This window comes from Anser brachyrhynchus (assembly GCF_964034855.1).
Source record: "Anser brachyrhynchus genome assembly, chromosome: 2".
Taxonomy (NCBI): Eukaryota; Metazoa; Chordata; class Aves; order Anseriformes; family Anatidae; genus Anser; species Anser brachyrhynchus.
Window position 1 is genome coordinate 128,291,547 of NC_137695.1, and position 23,987 is coordinate 128,315,533.

Consider the following 23,987-nt stretch of genomic DNA (forward strand, 5'->3'; position numbering starts at 1 on the left):
TCCAAGAACATCTGAAATCTACATCTCAATGTGCCTTCGCCTATCGTATTTCATAGGATAAACAATATATTATCTGATTTTATTACTGACTCTCCTTAGTGAGCAATATTTTCTTTTAGTTTCCCAATTCCATAATGGTAATTGCTGCAGACAGGAATGGGAGTGTTTTTGATGTTGTTATTGTTGTTTGGTTTGTTTGTTTGTTTTAAAGATAAGGGAATATCTGCAAACAATTTGTTGTTTCTGATCATCATGGCCAACTATGCAGGTTGATTGAAGAGCACAACTTCTGAACCTAGCTGGAAGCATAAAAAAATAGTACACTCTTGTGCTTTAGCTGCTGTCTATGGTATACTTAAGAAAAAAAAAAAAAGGAGATAAATATGTGTCTCTTTCTTTCATCATAAAATACGAGTTCCAAGGAAAAAGAACCCCATTCCATAATGATTGTGTACAGAAAAGCCAAACCTGCTCAAAGAAATGGGAACACATGGACTGCTGTGATAATTTTATACAAGAATTTCTAGGGTACATTTAGGGCACTGCATTTTTCACCAGCCACTTTTTTTTTTTTTTTTTTTTTAACTGTACTGCTCTCTACTAGGGACAAATTTAATAAAATATTAGGTATGACAAGAATGCTATCATCAGTACTAATATCTGGCAGCTCTTTGAGATCCTGCTCATAAGAAAGCAACAAATCAGGATCCCAGGAATACAGCTGACTGAAAAATAAGAACAGCTTGCAGGAAGAGGAAAAGACTAGGAAATATCTTTCTATCAAAATAAACTGTTTTTAACTGATTTTTTCCACTTTCAAATGCTTGTAAAAACAAGAAAACAAAAATCAGAAAATATGAAATCAAATGCCAGTTTTTAGAAAATAATACACTTGAAATTACTTACAATTAGAATAATTCTACTTAGAAAACTTTCTATTCACCAGTAAACACATGAAAACCATAACAAACATTGTCATTGACAATGTCTTTATTCCTTAATTCTTCCTCTATAAAGAGCTTATGTGCTTTTCTTTTTGGATATATAATTTTTAAATTTTAGGGGAAAAAGTCCACTGTGTTACAGATATTTTAGCAAAGAATACATAAGTATTATGTATCAAAATACATAATACAAAAACACTGTCTGACCTCTCTTCACTTCAATCTAATATAGATAACTTGCAATACACTCGTTGCATGAAAATTAGATTACAGTAAATTGCAGGAAAAATAAACTATTAATTGTGAAAATGTATTTAAAATTTTGTGTTCTTTGCTGGCTTCAAATAGTATCACAAAAACTCAACAATCATAAATACTTCCAGGAGTATTCATGCTTTTTCCTAATAGATGTGGGTGTTTGTTTCTTATGGTTGTATTATCTAAATCCAAAGACTTCATTACTGTGCTTGATAAAGGAAAATATACTAAGAAAAAAGTCAAAATTAGAGATTTAGTGGCTTGGTGCTTATTTGCCTTTCTTTTTTTCCAAAAACTGTAGCACATACTTATTTCTGCCATTATCTCGTAACAGTACTAGGAGGGAACTGAAATCTTCATAACAAATGAGAACAGAAATGATACGTTGACAGTGGAATATAGCTTTAAATAAAAGAGTTTTGGGGATGCTTGAAAAAAAAATCTAGAACATAATGGCAAACAAAGTAATTCTTTCTGAGATATAATAGTGTGATTTACTTTTGTGTATATTTAAAAAGAAAAAGAATGTGGTAATTAAGATGTTTAAATAACAAACATTGACATGAATTCAAATAATGTGTGGCAATGCTTGTGTTTTTGAATGGTCCTTTTTGCATCTCTGGGCATTTAAATCTAGTGGGAAAACAAAATTTTCATCTTTCTAAAGGCATTAAACGTATGTGTTTAAAGTTAATCTTTGTGTCTTTAGAAGTCTGACAGCCAAAACTGAATTGGGCTTGTTTTTCTTTACACTGTTCACTTTTGTCCCCCAACCAGGTACTAGATGTCTAGAAAAATAGTATTGATAGAAAAATGTCCAACAAACCATTCAGGGGTTAGTTCTTCTATCTTCAGTTGTTACAAATTCACTGATGCATTTTAAGATAACTCTATAAAAAACTACAGAAATACCTGAATAACAGAAAATGCTAATATGTTATATGTGAACAGCTTAATTAGCAAAAGGCCTAAGTTCTCCAAGAAAGACAAGTGCTGAAGCATAGGGATGGTCACATGCGATTTGCCCTTACTCCAGACAAGCAGATATGAATCAAGCTGCTCATACCGCACATTAAGTATCAAGAGACTTAACAGTGTGAACAAGCAAAAGAAAGACTTTGCTGACCCTTTTGTCTGTAAACATGGAATTGCACTTAACTGAAGAGCACAGTAGATTGGCATTTGAAAATAATGTCGGATCATTTCAGACACAGAGGAGGTGACGGCTGTTTCACAGTTTTTGTTGTCTGTAGCATGAAGGAAATAGAAAGTCTGGGCTTACAACAGTTAACAGCTTTAAAATAATTTTCTCTCATGTACATAACACACATAAGTAAAAATGTACATATATTTTTGCCCTCTGTAGCTACCTACAGTGCTGTCCAATAATACACAATTTGAATGAACGACCACCATGTCCTGTCAGCTACCAGAAAATTAGAAGAAAAAAAGGAACATTGCTCTCTGTTGGTTGCACAAGGGCTGACGATCTCGTCCAGATGCCTGAAAGCACTCTGTGGAGTACACAGGCTGCTGAAAGTTCACAGCAGGCTATTTATTCCTGCTTCCGAGTGGTCCCTAAGTGCTTTGTTCAGCTGAAGTCATGCAGATCTGCACCATGAGGTTAAAGATTCATTTTTGTACTCTAATGTAATAACCGCATGTAAAGTAACAACTTATTTCAGACTCAAAACTCTATTGTTTTGAGTCCCTCTGAACAGTCATGGTCTATTTGCTCCTTTTAATTTCCTTACTATAGTCCTTGTAGCCCTGACATTCTCTCCCCACCTCTTTAGGAAGCAAGTATTCTCTTTTCTAAGCCACTAATAGCAGAATTTTAGTAAAAATACAACTACGTGCAATGAAGCAGGAAGTAAATCCCAATATTACCAATCCAAATTTCTTCTTGTTCTGTTTTTCACATAGAGATTTATTTATCAGACTTGACATCTACCTAAACGTTAATAGGTTTTACTGATTCTCATGACTCTGACATGGGAACAGCTGCTAAGACAAGCATCTGCTATCGGGCAATACCCTGCCTGGCAATACCCTGCCTGCCACATCCAGCAAAAAGCCATTTGTACCAAGGTCTGTTCTTGAGAGCTGGTGTCCTGGTAAGGCAATTCCTGAGCCTCAAAAATTACACTCCAGGCATCCTAAATATGTTACCTTCCTGAACTGCAGATCTCTGAGATATGATTAGTATCGGAGAAGTGCCACATCCTGGATCCTCTCCCTTTTGCACAGCAGGACTGCTATAGCTTTGTGAGCTTGCTAGTAGTGCTGGATTTGCTGTGCTGCACAGAATGATGGTGCTACATACATAGCAGTCTTTTCCACAAGTGTTGGCCATTACTACAGACATACCAACTAAGTTCTGTACTCTCCATGTCTTCAGTAAGTTATACCATAGGAGTAACTAGTGCTACTACAGCAGTTCATGTAGCTGGCAGCCAGTGGCAACAGCATTGGTTTGAACTCCGAGTGAGAGGAGAATACTTTTGCCTATTATTTCTCTTGAGGACATTAAAGGAGCCTCTTCATGTCAAGGGCATGCATTCATGACAGGGAAAGGGCTTATAAATCCTGGGAAAGGCAGTGTCCTGGAACAAGCTTGTAGGCTGGATGAATTATCTTGTCAGGCTGTGTACCAAGATAAGACGAACCTTCTTAAGAGTCAGTACAGATCTACCGTCACCTGAACATGTGCCTTATTTTATGAATCCCATGGGGAAACATGAAGGTTAGTAAAAGGGAAGGCCTCAGTGTTGCCTCAGTTCTTCTACTGAAGCCTATGTTGCTGAGGGCTTAAAGGAGGAATGGAGGACATTCCTGAGGAGCCACTGGAAGAGCAGGGAAAGTAAACACATGCTTCCTTGCACAATTTGATAATTCAAGATTATCAGTATGAGGTAATTCAAAGATTATCCTATTTTACATAATTAGCAAACTAACAGCAATAATTCAAATCTCTCACTCAAACAATGGTCAGAATTTCTGTTATATCTATCCATGAGGTGCATATTTATTAAACGTGGAATTTGACCTTATTTATGCCTAGCTGACAATATTTAAAAAATGTGAGGGTCTGCTCTATATAGCTGTCTTGCTTGCTCTGTTATGAACATGCTTTGGTAGCAAGTGGATGTATACGGAATATGATTTTGTATTAGAAAGGAGAAGTCAGTTGATAGCAAATAGAGACTTACTCTTGAATCCTATTAAATAAATAACATTTTCACTCTCTGTGAGACAGATTTGTAGTGAAAGGCCTGCTGAGATAAAGAAAACTTTTGCAATGAAGCATAGCCCTGAAATGAACACTGCTAATGTACTGTAATGGGTTAGTTTGCAAGGAATTGTGTGGACAGTACTTCCCATAACTTGAAATATTGCACTTGTGCTTTGGGCAGTTTCTTGTTCGTACTTTTGTGCATGGGAGTCCAACTGTAAAGTCTTGCAATTTATACTTTTTCTTTAAAGGCTAGTCTATCTGGTAGAAAAGAACTGTTTCGTACAGTCAAATAGTTGCTGAAAATACAAGATACAAAATAACCTCTTTTATGACAGGTCAACTAGAAATTAGGAAACTAGAAAAATCTAGGAAATTAGATTTTTATCAGGCAATCAAGGTGGAATTTCACAGAACAGGCAGGAAAAAAAATGGTTTTAAGGAGTTCTTCAGTCCAGGATTTTCATGTACTTTCACCATGAAACATATAGGCAGAAATACAACCTTTCAAGTGGTCTGTCAAAAGACTGATCACTGTGGAGAAGAATGATACCTTTTCTTGTGTTTTCTAGGCCTGAATAAGAATTCAAACTGCAAGGCTGTTCAGTTCCACACTATCTGGATAGAAATCAAACAGGTCACAATGTGAATCACTGCTCTATAGATCTCTCTCATCACCTAGCTGTCTAGGTGAAAACTGGAGTTCCTTATCTTAAACATACCATACGTTTTATAAAGGGTGCCAACATTTTTGAGAAGTTCAAGATGCAGCATTCTTGACTGGTAATTCCAGGTATATCATATGTTATCTCCTTAGACCTGCTAGAATAACCGTGAATCAGTCTTACACTTTAAACATGAAATGATAAAATCAAATATTACCAGCCTATAAGTGAGATAACTTATGGACAACTGTGAACACAGCAGTGTGCTCAAGTGGCCAAGAAGGCCAACAGCATCCTGGCTTGCATCAGAAACAGCATGGCCAGCAGGACTAGCGAAGTGATTGTTCCCCTGTACTCAGCTCTGGTGAGGCTGCACCTCAAATACTGTGCTCGGTTTTGGGCCCCTCACTACAACAAGGACATCAAGGTGCTGGAGCGTGTCCAGAGAAGAGCAACCAAGCTGGTGAAGGGTCTGGAACAAAAGTCCAATGAAGAGAGATTGAGGGAACTGGGGTTGTTTACAGAAAAGGAGGCTCATGGAAGACCTTATTGCTCTCTACAGCTACCTGAAAGGAGGTTGTAGTAGGGTGGGGGTCATTGACTTCTCCCAAGAAACAAGCAACAGGACAAGAAGAAATGGCCTCAAGTTGTGCCAGGGGAGGTTTAGGTTGGATATTAGGAAATATTTCTTCACCAAAAGAGTTGTGAGGCATTGGAACAGGCTGCCCAGTGAAGTAATTGAGTCTTCATCCCTGGAGTTGTTCAAAGGATGTGTAGATGTGGTGCTTAGGGACATGGTTTAGTGGTAGACTTGGCAGTGCTAGGTTAACGGTTGGACTTGATGATCTTACAGGTCTTTTCTAACCTAAATGATTCTATGAATTTCTTTAGGACAGGAAAGAAACAGCCTTTTTTTATCTACCTTGAGCACATGCATTTGGAGTTTACAGCGGCAAGAAAGGAGAAGCTCCATCTGTAGCTCTTACAAGAAACAAAAAGCAATTTTGTTTGAAAAGGGATCTACAGAGAAAAAAAAGTCTTTGCAGAAGGAAAGGAAATAAAAGTTGTCTCTAACATATAAGATCGAAACTGAATGTACTATAAAATGATTTTTACGGACAGATAGCTTAGGTCCTAACAATTAATCTTGAAGGAAAAGGGTGAGATAGAGTCTGAAGAGCTGTGTTTTCTAGAATGGGTTTAACAAAGAATTCTCTGCTTTCTTGTTAAATCTGTTGGGTTGTCTCAAGGCAAGAATACTGTCAAAGAGAAGAAAGGGTGACTCCCACAGCAGTATCTTAGAAGCAGTTGGCTTCTGAGAGAAGACTGCATTTGGGATGCTGGGCCACTGGACACTCTTTTGGGAGTTGTACAGCCTATGTTAGAGAGCAGACGTGTCCATCTCCCACTGCACAGTGTAAGAGGTCCCAGTTCTTCTGGTGAGCATACATCACTGCATCTACATGCTGAAGCTCTAAAAAGGTCCCACTTCCTCTAGAACCCCTGAAGCCTACAGCTACACACTCTAGACCACAGGTGGTTAGGATATCCAATGTGTTCACTTCTTCCTGAGAAGCTACTTGCCTAAGAGTGGACCTTTCTGTCTCATTAAAATTAAGTTCTTTTGTGTTGTCATGAGAGCAAGGTTTCACCCTGCCCTATATGAAAATATGATTCCTGTTGGCAAGACGTGGCAGTTAGTCAAGAAGCTGTAGCAGAGCTGAGGTATACAGTTTCCTCACAGAAAGGTCAAGTCACTTGGGGCCTCTGACACTAGGTGTGCTTTAGCTTGACAGAATCTCTCTGTACAACTAATGCACCTTAGAAGGCTAGATCAGAGTCCCTGTAAAAATATCCAAGCTCTTTGTCTTGCCTCTTTCTGAATAGTCATGTCTTACTTTGGCTGGTGCCCACCACAGTGTTTTCATTGAATTTAGCAGTCACTCATTAATGTGGATAATCCTGCCTGAATTGGAAGCAGACATGACACAACTTCCCAGCTGTGAACCATCCATATGTGCCTGTCTTTTGAGTTTCCAGACACACTAATGATGTGCCATGGGCCCTCACTCTTCCACATACTCATGCCTCACTGGCAAGCATCAGCCCATGACAACACGAAGACTTTCATCTCTCATTGGCGCAGACCAAAATCTAAAAGTGCCTGGAAAAAGTGTGATGGTAGTTCATATAAAGACAGCTGACTTGCCAGCTGTCAGTCAGTTTAGAGTATCACCCACAAGACACTCTCATAAGATGTCAAATAGGCTGGTGATGGGTAGACCACCAAGCACAGGTGGAATTCAGTGAGGAGAGCAGAGACTGGAGAACCAGACCTCTTCAGCAATGTTGCGTAAGTTTAAAGTGCACTTTGTACGACAGTTTGTATTTGGGCTAACAGCTATCTCCAACCCAGTGATGGATGAGTTTAGGTGTCTCTATCTCATTATCTATAACTGAGATCAATATTGAGACCAATACTGGAGTAACTATGGTTACTGATGTCCATGTTGGTAGTATCAATGGTTCTGTCATCTCTGAAATTTTTATCTCAGCAGGGTGCAGGAGCATCAGTATGTTGCCAACTATGTATTACTCTGTGACAATTTGCTACAGCAGTTGGGCATTTGTCTACCCAGTGGTGTACTTAACAGACTCTGATTTCTCAAAACAAAAATGCTGGAGCTTACTTCAAGGTTTGATGAGGCCATGAGCCACTTCAGAATATAAGAGCTTCAGTCATGAATCTCACATCTTGTGCATTCCAGCAGATAAAGGCAGGCATATGAAATAGCTGAACATGCGTTTTGCCCAGCAAAAGAATCCTTGACTTTTTTTTTGTTCCTGTGCAGGGAAGATTACGTTAGTTGCAACATGGACTAAATTTAAAGTATTCAGATTCTTATCAGCACAGTTTAAAAATCTGTGCAGGAGCGTCTGAACCAGAGAACAGGAGATGAGGCCAGAAACAGATTTTTGGATATTCTGGAAGATTTTGGAAATGTTTGAGCCAACAGCAAGTACTCACCACATTCCGTCTTACTGACAATAAGAGAAATAAAAGAATAAGGAAACCCCTTCTTTGCTATCCTTATGATACTACTTGGAATTGTGAAATGACTAAGCTATGTGTAGAGTAGGTCCATGAAAGATGTTTCTGTTAAAACTGAACAAAATAACCCCATAGTCTAACTTGTCTGAAGCATATACATACCGGGAGTGACATACACCTGAAGAAGAAATGCCATCTGGTGAGACTGGAGCTTGATCTACTGCAGAGCCGCAGCTGAATGTTGCTTCTGTGTGAATGAGATTTTTGCCAGCGTATGTCAGAGCTGAATTTAGCCCTGTTGGAGATGTGATAATTAAGCAAAGAGGAGTCCACCTCCAGCAAATTACTTTTCCTCCTACAATATCTCTGCATTAAAGTACATGTATTATATCTAATGCGAACTTTAAAAACCCTGAGAATATGAAATTAGGAATTCAAAAACTTAAATATACTTTTTTTTTTTAATGTTTTAAAGAGATGTTTGGTATCTGTCCTTGAAGTATAACTATTAAAAAACAAAACAAACAAACAAACAAACCTATTTGGGTCAACTAATAGAGCATAATGTCTAATAATCAACACAAACTTCAATACCTCTTTTCTCTTAGTATTGGCAATGTCACAAGTAAAATTACTCAATTGATTTCTTTGTAGGCTATGCCTACTTGCTCTTAATGTCCTTTCAAGTAAATCAGTAAATCAACAGTTTATCTCTGAACCTTTCTACAGCTCTTTGTGATAACAACAGCACTAAAGCTATCCATTTATTCTCTTCAGCCTTTTTTTTTTCTCCCTGTATGAAAGAAAATGATTCCCAAAGTAGGTTTGCTTTATACATATCAGTTAGTTTGGAGTAAATCCATGAATCCTACTTCCTTCTGTACCAAGTAATTTCCCCAACTTAGCAAAATCCAATCCACTCTGAACCACACTAGGAAAAGGCACCATTAACCTGAAATTGCATGACAGAGTTTAGAATAGTTAATCCAAAATATTGTACGTATAGAAAATCCTCGCTAAAATATAATTTAGCTAAGTAAAACAATCTCTACATCAGTGCTGTCTGTTGATCTATTTACTACAAATCAGATTTTTTTAAAATCAAACAACTTACTTTTTCTTTCCTTTATTATAATGCTTTTTGGATGGAGTAAATTTTCTCTTATAATTTGATTTCGGTATTTGCTGGGATGAAAGGCTGTGGGACAAGCAAGCAACGTCACTGATCTTGGATGAAAACATTTATGAAAGGTCTGACAGTTTTTCTCTCTGTTATCCTTCAGATGGCATTTCTTTAGAGTGCTTAAGAGGAACAAAGCACATGTTGTTTAAGCAAGTTCCTTGAACAATGGTATTGCCTCTTAACAGTGGCAGGCTTATGTCAGAGAACAGAAATGCTAAAAGGCAAGAAGCCAAGCAGGTTAGTAAGGAAATAAAATATGCTCAGCAGCAATTATGCTCTGAAAGGGGCTAGCTACACAATGGAAAGAGAGAAGAATTGAAAGTATTTGAGAGTATCTTTAGTGACACTGAACCAAAATGAAGAAAAAACTTACAAATAGGAAAAAATCATCTTCAGACTAGTCTTACCAATAAATCTCAAAATAAATGATACAGCTTAGAAAATTCCTCAGGATCCATATGAACTTTGACATGGGTCATTTTTGTCTTTTTTATTGTGAACTGTGAAGACAAGAAAAGCAGCAAAGGTGGTCCCTGAATTCAGGGGCAGAGCTACATTCACTTGGAAAAAACACTGCATCCTTGACACCTAGGGTAGAAGATAGAACTGCAATTCCTCACTATGTCCAGAGGAATCCTGAGGAATTCCGAGGAAGATATTATTATTATTATTATTAATTATTATTTATTATTATTATTTTGAAGCACTATTTCTAGCTTAAATTATTTTTGATGCTATGCATTTCAATCTATAGTAACAGCTATTCTCTGGCAGGCACCAATAGCTTCTCTGTCTGTCTTTCCCTATTTGAGGGGCAATGAGAGAACACCAAGTCTTCTTGCCAGCACACTCATACTTCAGATGATTGAAACTGTAAATCTTTTTAAAATAAAAACTTAAAATTTGGAACTTGTTTTTCATTGTAGCTGTTTTCTAATCTGTTTCAGCATCAGTAAGGAATAGGCTAGAATTACTATTTTTACATATTGCAGCCACAAAGCCTATTTACTATTACAAGCAGGAGAATTTAGAAATAGCTATTGGAATTAATGGATGGCAAAATAAGTTAGCTACAGAAAACAAGTAGAACTTAGCACACTTAAATAGAGACACCTATGCAAGCTTTCACACATTCAAGTGGAGAGAGGAACAGTTATCTTATGGCCTTTTATGTGGCAAATGTGGTTTTGTTTTGATCTTATGTTTGTCTTTTACTGAAACATTTTTGTACTGTACAAACGCAGACATGTTTTCAGAAACAATATAAATAAATGTATAAATGCGGACAAGTTTTCAGAAACAATGCAATAGAAGCATTAAAGAAAAACCCACAATTACTTGAAAGGGAAATAAGACAGACAGAAACACTGGATCCCATGTGCACAGTCTGACTATTCAGAGGACTCTCTTCTCTGGCTGGCATTTTGCCCGAATACGTTTTTTCCAGGTCATCAAATTCCCGATTACACTCATACAACAAAGGAACAACTAGGTCCCTTTAAGGGACCATGTAGAACAAAAAAATCCAGACAGAGGAAGGCTATAGTTTCATGTACATTTAAACCCGAGGAAGAACACAGCTGAAAGGAACCATCTTCTCTTCCCCCACTCTTAGCCACTCGATTTCACACTCAGCTCAGTCCCTGTTCCACGTCTGCAGCTGATCCCTGGTACTGCAGGCTTAAAACATACTTGAAACTGTATTAACTTGCCTAATATAAATCTCATTGAAATAAATAATGCTGAGCAGGAGTGTCTGAAGAGCTTCGTACAAAGACTACTCAACCATCTTTTTGGCACTGGGGCTACTGAGCCTCGGGTCACTCTCTCCCCTGTCCTGTGAGGAATTATTTCTGGTTACTACGTAGGAAATGCTGGAATCAGGAAAATGTGACAACAAAACATGAAACAGCTGCTCCTCTTTCACAAACTGTTTTTGCTGTAAATGCTGGAATTGTTTGTACTTCCCCCAACAAAAAAGGATCAGTCCATGACACAACAAAGTCTTTCTGTGATCTATTCACATGATTGCGAAATACAAGCAAGGACTTCATGCTGCACATGGTTTGGTATATTCTTTTGCAGGGACTCAGGTTGCACTATCATACAGATTTGGCGATGGCAAATTAGGTAACAAGATGGCTTATTTAACTAAGATGAGCAGATTCACAAACTAAAATGCCACACCTGATAAAGGTAGACAAAATAAGCAGATAGTGCAAGAACACTGTAATGGCTGTTTGGGCTTGGGCATATTTACAATATGCTTTCGCAATTATTTCTCATCCTCTGCAGCTGGAAGAAAATATGGCATCCCTCATTTTCATGGATTACTTTCTGTCAGGCTATTTAGTGAGCTGTGTATTGGCCAAAGCATAATCCTTTGGTAGTTGCGCAAGAAGTAGTTCCAAAAGACCTAAGCAATTCATTGATTCAAAACACCTTACTCTAGACCTAAACTGTGCAATGATTTTCTTCTTACTTGAAACATCAATCCAATTCCTAGTTTGCTAACGTGCTTATACTTGTACAACTCTCAACATGTCCTTAAGAGACTGCTCTACTGAGCGATGATCTTTGACATTATTTAGAAAAACATCCCTCATTGCAAATATAGGTCAGGAACATCGAATGGGAACTGTGCCTATGGCAGCACAGTATTTTGAGACATGAAAAATACTGTTCCACACACAGAACCCAAAAGACTACGAACAAAGAAGCCAAGATTCTTATTTACATTTTTGTACATGATAACTGGGATGCTTTTACAAGAATTGAAATACTGGAGTACAGCCTTTGAGAACACTCCTCTCTTGCTCAGGTCCTCTTCTGGATGACAAAGCAGGTCATAAATAGGAAACAATTAATTTGAGACAGATATGCTCTTACTCCTTTATTGATCGTAACACACAATTTAAAACAGGCATGTGTAATGCAGATAAAATTTATGGGAAAAAGTCCTGTCCCTCCCCTCCCCCCAATAAAAAGCACTGGAATATGAGTAAAATCAGAAACAAAGAATTGCTCATATGCTATCTAGCACTGTAAGACACAGTATGTTTGTATTTTGAAATGTTTCAAATCTAATGTGAAAAGGAAAGAGACTGTAATGAACAATACCACAAGTGTGTACAGACAAATACCATCTTTTAAAACCACTGATTTATACTCAAATAACTTATTTAAAAAATCGCAGTGTCCGTCCCACCTATGGCTCTGGGGCTTGTTATAACATCTGGCCCATTCCCTGGAAAACCTTGTGGTGGGGCTGAGAGGGGGTCTCTCTGGCTTTGGGGGATTATTTTGGTGGCCCGAAAGCTCATTCGGCACTTGAAATTTCTGACACAAACGTGTTATGTATATGTACAGGAACAGGCACTCCTACATTTTGCCCTGTGCTGACTCCACAACAGGTCACCTGGCTTACTCTCACTACAGCTGAGGCATCTCTCTGCATTCTCACTATGCATACAGAGTGACACTATAAGAAAATAAAGCTATTTTGTGAAAATTTTGCTACAACTATCCTGTTTTTATCACCTTCACTAAAAAACAACAAATCACTTAACTGAAAACTTAACCAGGGACTCGACAAGTTTTTCACATATTTACTATAAGAGCTTACAGTCTTTTGAATAATGAGAAAAAAAATCAATGGTACATACCTAAAATAAGCTCGCTTTAAGAAATCCACTTAAAGTCCTTGGCAGTTACATGATGATTATTTTAATGAGTGCACAGATTTATGTACTACAAAATTAGATCTCTTGCTTACATTTACTGAATCTTGATGCTTGCATTAAGTCCCAAGACAATAACTATGTAGCAAAACAATATTAAGTGATATAAAAAAATTAATAAAGATCATGCTTTGCTTGCAGCTATTCAGTTGATGTGGAAAACCAGGTTATAGCTGATGAGATGGAAAGAGGGATCACCATAGCAACAATTTACCACTTAACAATGAAGGGGGAAGGGCGCATCATCTTTTGCTACTTGCACATGTAAACAGTGTTAGTTCAAAATTCTTAAGTTCACCTATATTTTGTGCTCTTTCAGTAAGACATGCAGTAAAAAATTGCACTGATTAGTACTACAGCATTACATTCGTCCTCGTATGTTAGTCCTATTAGTAATGACAAGAAATCCAGTCAAAAAGAAAATGATGATGATTTTAATTAAAAATCCTCCTTGGTAGCAGAAGCTGTTATGGAAAAGTCTGTTTCACTGAGGAATAAAATATCCCAGTGAAGCGGTAATAAATCAGAAGTATAAATTGCTTGTTTGCTACAACTGAAATCATATGTTAAAAGACAAATGGTATCATCAACTTTTGCTAAAATAAATCTTGTGGTTAAAATAAATAAGGATGACATACATATGTATCATCACCACATTATCTATTATTGTTTTGGCTAAATAAAAAAAAATGATTTAAGTGTGCTGTCTTAATTTTCTTTGGAGTTATCTGTCTTGTGTCATAGAAAGGATGTGTATAATTAAAATACACTTTAACTGTTTTATTTTTCTGTGTCTATCCCCACCTGTGCATGCAAGAATACCTCAACTTCTTTAACTCATCACCTGGAGGTTTACTTCAGTAATCTTCAATTCTGTCCACGCTGTTCAGATACATTCAGATGAAAAAGCAAACCGAGGAACTGTTCAGCAGCCACCGAATAAACTGACTGCCAACAAGTCTTCATTAGCTGCTTTGGGTGTTTGGCCTTTCAGGCAGGCCTCATCCTGCCTCATCCCCTCACTCGGTATTTTACCTGGGTACTTCTACCACATCCCCACAGCATGCACGCTTTGTCCTCGGAGCACCTTGGTAAAAGAGGGAAGTTTAAGCCGCTGCCATTTTATACTGAACAGCGATCAGGAGCAAGGCATTATAAAGCTCAACAAAGCCGTGTTTAGATGTGAGGAACAGACTTCCTAATGCTTAGATCCTCTCACACTGAATTGGAGAAGACTTGATGTATAAATAAGGTGCTGGCCAGCATCTTAAACACCAGGAATCTCAAATTTGCCTGCAGGAATGCTAAGAAACACGTTCAGAATACTTTCTCTCACCTGGACTTAAGTGAGTCTGTAATAATGAGCTTCAGGACCTACATTTTTTTGCTTCTTGAAATTAACCTCTACATTCATGCATTTAAATGTGGATGAGTGGTTTAGGGTCAGTATTCAGAAAACATTGCCAGAGGCAGAATCTGCAGTACCACACATCTCTTGTGTCTCTGTTGGTTATTGAGGACACTGCTGTGTGAAACTGGAGTTGTGGGTGCTGCTCCCAGTCTGAACCTGCATTACCTGCACACCAGGAGCACGACTGCCAAACTGAACAGGTCTTTAGAGGAAATCAGACAGCACCTTTCTGGCTGAATCCTAGCCACTCTGCTGCCAGCATCACAAAACTACCTGGTCCAAAAAGAGAGGAAGAAAGAGAGGGTCGTGACTCAATTTTATATTAATGTCCATAATCTGGGGGGAAAACAAACAAAGAAAAGAAAAACAAAAAAAAAAAACAATGCTGCTACAGAAATAGGCAGGATTTACTCAAAGCAGTATTGCAAGGGCACTACTAACTATATAGGGTCATTTAAGCTTTATTCAGCAAATATTTGCTGCACCACATACTACATAGAGGACCTGTGACTAAACTAAAAGCAAAAGATACATTCCCAACATCACACTTGAAATATGGTGCTGCAACAGAGTGAATAGCTTTAGGTAAATTGCCAGCATAAGAGAGATTTCAGAGGAATTGTGTAGAATACTTATGACAAAATTATCAATGATAGTGATACCTAAAAATGATCAGAAAAAAAGAAAGTCTCTTAACATTACCTATGATATACAAGGAGTACAATTCAAAACTCAGTTACAATAGATTGCAAATCTGTGCAGTGCTGGTTAATTATTCTGGAGGCAGCTCAGAATAGTCAGCAATGATGCACCCAAGAACAGTGAAAATGGGAAGACTTTTTGATGTAATCACCCTAAAAGGAGGTGCCAGACTAGTCCCAGTGATCAAAGTACCTCAAGAAAAAAGAAGTAAAAAAGAAAAAAAAAAAAGAGAGCTAGTAGCACTATCACAGAAACATAAAGAGGATTTTCACGTACAAAGGATGTAATCACCTTCAAACGCCAAGAAAAACACTACAAAAAACCACTACAAAAGAATGATAAGATAAAGCACTTATTGGTGTCAGTAGTGTGGCTGCACGAAAGCACCCCGGGGTAAAGGGATCAACAGTGCTCATGCTGTCATATGAAAACTGCATGCAAATAAGTAATTATCTGCTGTGGTGCTCAGATATCCAGAACGCTATAGATGTAGATATGGCTGCAGCATAACAGTTGAGATCTTCTAGAATAAACACAGCCACATCTGTTATGCTCGAAGCCTGTTTTTTCTTTCCAGCCCAATCAGCACAGCCACACTGAGGCATTGCGCCTGACTTAAGAAACACTGCTGGGCCTCATCTAAATATGCAGACATGGCTCTTTCCTGCCTGGCAACAAGATGCTGCTGATGCTCAATGCTCGGGAAGATGGAAAGGCAGATAAAATTGTTCTTCCAGCTTTCCTACTGCTGTTAACTGTCGCTGCCATGGAGTAGTGGCATCGAAATGAAGCGGTGTGGCAAGGCAGGGAACCTACTACAGCTGTGCTTCAGAGCGGTGCCCCTGACTCCAGTATTCCACTGGATACACAGCCACAGACTGTGAGCCAAGTCCAGTCACGCTGATGCTTCCCTTCTGTGTTATTTCCATCCAGTAAATCCCTACCCACTCTCAGCTGTGTTCGAGAACCCTTGGGAGTCGCGAGTGGGCTGCTGTCATCAAGACAATTCATCCAGCCTGTTCCCAAGCTCTCTTGTTCAAGGACACTCAGGAGCCAGCTGCAGACTGGCCGAATTGTCACCCCCACTCCAGAGTATATTCTTAACAACTTCTAGCTTTTGCATCGCCAAGACTTCGGCACATGATCTTACAGTGACAAAGGTAAAACTTGAAAGTGAAATACAACTCCGAAAGAGAAATTCCTGCGACAGATCTTCTTTCCCTCACCCCTTCTCACCCTGCATTTTCACGATAGGACAAGATGCAAAAGAGGAGAAAGATTTAGAGGAACAGGTGCACACCGCAGTGCAAATCTTACCAGGGTCTACAAATAAGCTAACAGAAATAGTGGTAGAAATGTAGAATGACAATTTAGGACAGTGTAAGCAAGCATCTCCCTGCTTCCCTTGATTGTCTCAAATCCCTTCAGTTGAGCGAACATGCAAAGTAGCCAGCCACCACCCAGCAAGGCTGGAATGAACCACGACAGGTGAGGAAATAAGGATCCATAAAGGAAGTGTGACCCTCAGAAACATTATTTTGTAGAAAATGCACTGGATTAAGCATAGCGAAGAAATGGGTTGGACTGGTGTAAAGTGCCAGGACAGAGAAAGAAGAAAAAAAACTGCAACAATTTGTTGTACTCTTAGCAAAGCCTGGCAGCCATGAGCATAATTACTAGACTGTGCTGCAGCTGTTTGCTTTAACTGCTAAAAGAAAAATTGCTCAAAGATGCTGGGGAAGAATGAGCCGTGGAATAGCCTGCAATTCTAATGCTGCTACCCAGCAGAAACATCCCAGCCTTTACTTTTGGCTTAACGCTAGGGATGGAAGCAAGGAGGGAACATGTTATGTTCATACACAAGGAGACAACCAAGGTACTGCCTGTGAGAGGGACAGAAGGACTAAGCTCCCTAGCCACCCAGTCTGTGTCGAGCGCAGCTGCTGGCATCGCACTGCATCTGAAAGGGCTGTTAATAAATATTTGCTTAGTATATCGTAACTTGAGCATAGGATAGAAAAAGTATCCCCCTGCACTAGCGAACTATAGATGACCTTCACAAACCTCACATACTTTTCATAGCAAAGGAGAGAAAACTATTGCTCTCTTAGGAGGAATGGGTTCTTCACGTCTCTTCCAGATACGCTTAAAACAGCTACCCAAGTTTCGGTACTCCCATAGCCCATATGGAAAATACCAGGAGGTTTGCCTCAACATAAACTACTGCAAGGAGTCCAATTATTTGTACAAGTTTATGCTTTTTATCACAAAAGCAACCGAATCTCTTCCGGTAAATTCAGCATCACCAGAACAAGAGGAAGCATTTTAAAGTATGGAAGTTTATATGAGGACAGGTCACTACAAATCTGGAACAATTTCATCTTTAGAAGAGATTTACCCAAGGAAAACAGACCTTGGCTTCTTTATTGCCCAACCTATGCATTTATTTTTTTTAATATCCTCAATGTAAAATCTCAGGACCTGTCCCTCTCATTTACTGTAAGACACAGTATGCAATATATGCAATGTGATGTTCCACTTACATGTTTCAGGCCTGGTTACACAACATAGCAATTTGCTGCCTAAAAGCTGAATTTATGTTTACAACCTGAAAACTGCATCTGCCAAAAGCTTAGAAGTTTAAAATTGTGTTCCTATATTGTATGACACGGGCTCCTGTTTCATCAGAGACAATAATGTACCCGAGCAGGCGGTATTGAAAGAGATTTATTTTCTGTCAGATTTCTTTTATTTGTTCTTTGCAAAGAGATAAAAGAATATGAACTAGGGCTTTAGAAATAAATAATAATATTTTAAAATATATTTCAGTATGAAAGCTTTCAAATTAGGTTATTTTAAGGAAATCACCTCTGTATGTCACAGGCTCTCTGCTTCCGGAGTTGCAGGAATAATGGGACAGTCCATTTATAACGGGCCCAGATGAAGAAAATTTTGAAGAAATTAACTACTAGACATATGGCACTTCTCTTCATTAACATGATACAAAAGATAAATCCTACTTAAAGGACGGGAATGTTAAAATCACATTCTAAATTAAAAACTTTTGAATTTAGAACTAATTGGCTGCATAAAAGTACAGAAAAAAACGTTAATGAGATGCTGAAAACATAGCTCATCATAGCGTAGTTAAGTGCTTCATCTCAGCATAGAAATGTCCTCCCAAGATCAATGGCTGTCATTTTTTCTTATTGTTATTAGAATTTGAAAATTATTGTCAGTGTGATGCTGATCTTCCTAGCAGAGGAACTGAAGCGTTTTTTTGTTGGTGGTGGGGTTTTTTGTTGCTGTTGGTGGGTTTTAAAACATTAAATCATTCTTAGATGTTTTCAGATGTACTTCTTTGACTTTTTAGTCAAGACATTTATATTTAATTCCAACGTAGTTATTAAAAAGAAAAGCTGATAGTCTCATTGGGGTCAAGGAGTAGGCCAGGCAGATCATCTCAGATGACAAAATTTCCTTCACAGAATCATTTATTTTTCAGTTACTGTTCAATACAGAACTAGTGACTGCATCTCTATAACACACCAGAGTGTGAAGTTAAGATTTTCCTCTGTCAGTCTTGATGTGTGCCAGACACACCTGCCATGAAATACACTGGAAGTCGACACAGCATGCAAGTTTGTTACTAAGCACAGCCCCTGACCTGTGATTCTTCTTTTAAACTTCAGTGTAGAAATGATTACTAAACTTGTACAAAATCCAATCATGTTGTGTCGCTTAGTAATTAAGAAGACAGCTATTGAACAGGTTCTTTAAATTTCAAGTACAATTGAGTAAGGCTTGAATTCCACGATATTACAAAAGCTTTCCAAACTATTGCCACTATGTATGAAAAGATACTCAGGTGCTTCAAAGCATGTTTTGCAGAATTGTGGAGGGTTATTTTTGTTGTTTCACCTTGTGAAACAACCTTTATTACAAAGCCATGTAAAAACAACATGATGAAATATTGATAAAGGCTACGGTAAAAATGGATTTGAAAATAAAGTAAAAAAAATGTTAACTTGTAAGTCTGCATAATTAATATAGTAGCAGCAACTAAAATATTTGCAAAATTTAGTTTTAGAAATTGAAAAGATAAAACCTATTAATACTATTGCTAGAAAGAAAGCATTCCTGAATTACTAAAGAATTGTACGGGCTTTACCATGTTTGCCTGCACAGTCACTGCACTTAAAAGCAATGCTACCCAGCTTCTGTATCTCCATGGACACATCACACTTTCCATGCAGATCATGCAGGTGTATGAGACTGCATCCAGCTCAGTAGTGGGGGTTTGCAGACATTCTAGAAAAGTAACTGAATATCTTGGGAGAGAAGTGGTACAGAAATGTCAAACCAGCAGCATGAAAGCATTATTTCCTTCGGGGAAGTGGTCTTATTTTGGAAGGGAGCTACATACGAAGCCACGTGCAAGAGCTTTCACACACATGGAAAACTGCACCACGCCGCGGGTCTGCTGTGAGCCCTTCACATGTGCTCTGCTGGCAAGCATCCCAATCCACTGCTGATTCTTTTGGTACCTTTATCATAGATGGATCCAGAAGACAGAAAGGTATCTCTCTTGCTTATATTGCGTACAGCAATGCTACTGAATTGTGAATTCCCATCAGGACAGTTAAGCCAGGCTACTGAACTGAAGAAGATGGATTTGAATTAAAACTGCAGGGTTTGTTTTTTTAAGCACTGCATTGGGTAGGATGAAAAAGCATTCTGAAAACAACCAACTTTGGAAAAAGCAAATAGTGCCTGCTGGGCAAATAGGATTATCACCCCTGACCAGGCATTGGTGTATTTTATTCTTCTGCAACCCGCTGTGGCACACAAGAAATTATCACCTCCAGCAAACACCCATCTGGAATGTAAACAGGTAAGCATTCCCACAAAGATTTTAGTCTTTTCTTTGTCCTGACAGACATGAAAGTCATTTTGGAAGGAAAGAAACCTGAGCCCTCCTTCTAAGTATTGGGAAGAAATAACAGGGAGGAAAAAAAAAAAAAAAATCAACAAAAAAAACCACAGCCAAAAATAATTTATTTATTTTTAATCTGTTCTGCTTTCCTGGGACTATGATTGACCTTAAATTATCAGAGGTCTCTTCCCTAAACTAATTTAGAAGCTTTAGTCTTTTTTCTCTGTGTCATTTTGCATACAGTGCAACAAACAACTTTTACAAAACGTGGGGCTCCCATAGAGCAACCTTTGAACTTTCTGAACGCTCTCAGAAGGATGCCAAGCAATCCAGCTAGCATCCTTCATGGAGGAGGACAAGAGGCAGGAGAACACTGACAATGCTGTTTTGAAAACAGGAAGACACTAATGATGGGATACATAGGTATAAATAGGCAAGATACTGACCAGACAAAGTAGAGTACTGGGTAGCAGAAAGAGCACACAGTGTATTTGCCCAGCAGGCACTATTTGCTTTTTCCAAAGTTGGTTGTTTTTAGAATATTTTTTCATCATACTCAATGCAGTGCTTAAAAAGGCAGAAGTACACTGGATCTGACTTTATACTGAGAAGTTTATGCCTACTTTATATTTACAGTAAAATCAAAATTAACTCAATTAACTCTAAATTTACCAAGACTACTCTTGGTAGCGTAAAAAACAATGTGGAGCACACATCTGAGGTCAAGATGTAAGAGGTGTTATTTGAAAAGATAAACTCAGTTCAATGAATTAAAAAAAAGTGGTGGTGGGGGGGAAGGTACATCATCCATCTATCCATCCATCTGTTCCCTCCTCCCTCCCTGACTTGAGAAGAGGGTAGGAGAAGACAGTCAGGAGCAACAAGAAATGAACAGTACGTTATGGAGAAGAGAAAGGCATTTTTCACTATTGTCTTAAACACCTACTCAGCATAAAGTGCCTTGATCACTTTGGGTAACAGAAATTTCTGTCAGTAGTTCAACATGTATAGCCTCACAGTTTAATGATTTGCAAAAAAATAACAAGGATTCCCAAATCATTGATTTGAATGCATAACAAGGAATGATATGAAAGTAGTGTCTGATATTTTTCTGAAATCCCTAATGAAAAGAAAAAAAAGGCCACACATACACAGACACTTACTTGCATTCCCTCCATCAAAAAATATATGCAGGTCCTAAGTTTGACTGCTTTGTGACATTCCACAGCAGGCCAGGTACCATCGGATCTTAAAGATTAATTATTGTCCTAGTGACTTCATTCATAAAATCTTCAAATGCCAAACTCTTCATAACACAGGAGCAAAATCTGACAACCACACTCCATTTACCAGGAAAACTGATACTGAAACTATGCTAAGGGAGTTTTACCATGGATTTTTTTTTTCTTTTTTAAGCACCCTGTGAACATGCAAGGTGTAATATTATTCCCAGAACGGTTACTGGGAGCTTAGCCGCTCATTGGAGTGAGATCAGTCCCTCAGAGTGAGAAAGGCAAAAATCAGTCAGGACTTTTGTAATGTCATGGATAATTTTTTTTTTTTTTTTTTTTTTTTACAAACGTCTTTTAGTATACAGTAGTACCATAAGGGCACCCAAATACATGAAGTTTCCTATTTTTCATTTACATTAGCAAACAATATTCACCCACTCTAGACTATTTGGTGGAAGAAGAAACAGAAGGATAAGTACACCTCTTCTCTACTCATTGAAAGCTGACTCCACATACAAATAAATATACACATTTAAATACAAATATAATATTAGCACTTGGCTTTATGGGTTTCAGCTCACTTTCATGGCTGCTGGAATAAAACGACAATAAAAAGAAAAAGCAGAGGGCTACTTTTTGAGCACAATCAGCAGCAGAGCAGCTGATAAACATACATCTGCGTGCAGCGTAGAGAGCCGGTGATAGCACAGAAAAGATGGGCTTCTCTATCAGCTGTTAGTGGACTATATTCCTGTCAAATGCTGATAAGCTCTACTCATGCATTGCCTTATTTAGGCAGACTTCTCTGCTGACACACCAATGTGCAGTAACAAGCGCGTGTGATGTTTCCAGGCCAGAGAGGCTCCTGCTCTTTCTTCTAGTAAGATCATAACAAACGTTACACGGCTCGGTGTCATTTTCTGAGGTGTGCTGAAAAAAGTCTTATTTGAAAACACATTGTCAGTAGTGCAACTTCATTCTTAATAGTATTTAAAATGGGAACACAATTTAGAACAAGAAAATGTGATCATAAAAAAATGTTTACATAGGAGATATGTACTCTGTATTTTGAAGACTAAGGAACTTACTGGAATGAATGAGAGGGCTTTCAAATGAGCCTATAGCTCGGGAATTACTATTTTCAGATCGAACATAAATCGGCAGTTTAGTTCTCTAAAGTAATTCAACCTGAAATTAAAACTTCATATGTTTTTTTTTAACCTACATATACACCTGCACAATAGTTCTGTGCTAGTTAGGATAACTCGCTTTTCCCAAGTAATTTTGGTTATATTTATTCTATGGTATGCCATATATAAAAAGAGAACATTTTTACTAATCCTAAAAACCAGTAGCTGTTACCTCTAGAATTACTTCACCAGTCTCACACTCTCACAGCTGGAAGATTTGTCCTGTTTCTTTGAATATATTTAATAACAGGCTGCTGTATTAAAGTGTCACTTAATGACATCATTTTTGCTTTTATTGATGATACTGCTCTTCTTTAACTTGTATATTATGAATATATTTACAAGTATCTTGCTATTAGCAAGATAAATTAGCAGAGAACATGCTATGAAAGTCTGCATCTCTGAAGTTTTGTCATCATGTTTCACTTACTCGCTAACTTGTAAAATAAAGTAATCCTTGATGGGTCTCTTAAGTCATTAGCATGAATTAACAAGATTCTGCTGTATATTATTTCACAGCTACTGCCAAAAGGTCAGCTCCTGAATACAGGGGATCCATTGAATGTCAAAAATTTCGCTTCCTTTGGAACTATAATATATTCTATTAAAACTCACGCTGTACTGCACAATGCTATTAATCATGCTAGCTAAAGCACTCAGTTCCCAGCCTACCTTTTTAATAGAGCCTAAATGGCCTTCGCTGTTGTAGTTCACCAGTACACATCAGGTTTTATCCTTAAAGTGGTCTAGATTAGGCAGTACTTGCCTTTGTACATGTGAAAAGTACATACACAAGCTACATAGGCATACTAAAGACTCTAACGTACAATGAAACACTGAGCTAGCGTGCTGCAGAAGAGGAGGCTGGGCAGCTCTATCAGCACAGTCCTGGCCCTGAGCTGGCTGCCCTGGCTGGCCGCAGCCAAGAGAAGCGAGGCTGGTTTTCCACCGTGCTGTGAAAGCGCGACAGATTCACCGCCCCTGAGAGAACCGAGCTCGCTCGCTCGCTGCATGCCCCTGCTCCGCAGTGCACAGGCGTGCTGGAGTCCTTGTGGCCAGGTCACATATCTCCAACATGGTGCCTCCCCGTAACTAATGCGCTGAAAGGTCACGCTCGAGTTTGTGGCGTGCTTGGAGAGTAAACTCACGTAACCACGATCTGCTGTGAACCAGATCCACGGGACTGATGTCCTGCTTGAGCGCATACGGTGCTTGCCAGGCCAACAATCCTAAGCCACGAGCAGCTTCTGGCCAGACGAACACCAGGGGAAGAGCAGCGCGCAGGCAGGCTGCTGCGGGCTGAACTGTTTGGGAAGTAACAGCAGCCCACTCCTGATTACAATCTTCCCCATTGCTGCTGCCTCCTCTATCACATGGCTGTCTGCCTGCTGCTACCGGGATTTCGCAGCACATTCCAGGCCCGCCGCTGAAGACCCTTT

The 23,987-nt window shown here is 38.6% G+C and overlaps 1 protein-coding gene across 7 annotated transcripts in view; it reads right to left on the reverse strand.

Moving 5' to 3' along the window:
• The window catches only part of JPH1 (junctophilin 1), an 87,515-nt gene that overhangs the window by 39,898 nt on the left and 23,630 nt on the right, over window positions 1-23,987 (reverse strand). Inside the window, exon 3 of one of the 7 annotated variants that reach the window (XM_080581633.1) lies at window positions 1,029-23,983. The exons of the other annotated variants lie outside the window; for them this stretch is intronic. Coding sequence (XP_080437759.1) covers window positions 23,641-23,983 — 343 coding nt within the window. The 3' untranslated portion in view covers window positions 1,029-23,640. Of the gene's footprint in view, window positions 1-1,028; window positions 23,984-23,987 lie in introns of those variants that run through there. 7 annotated transcript variants of the gene reach the window in all.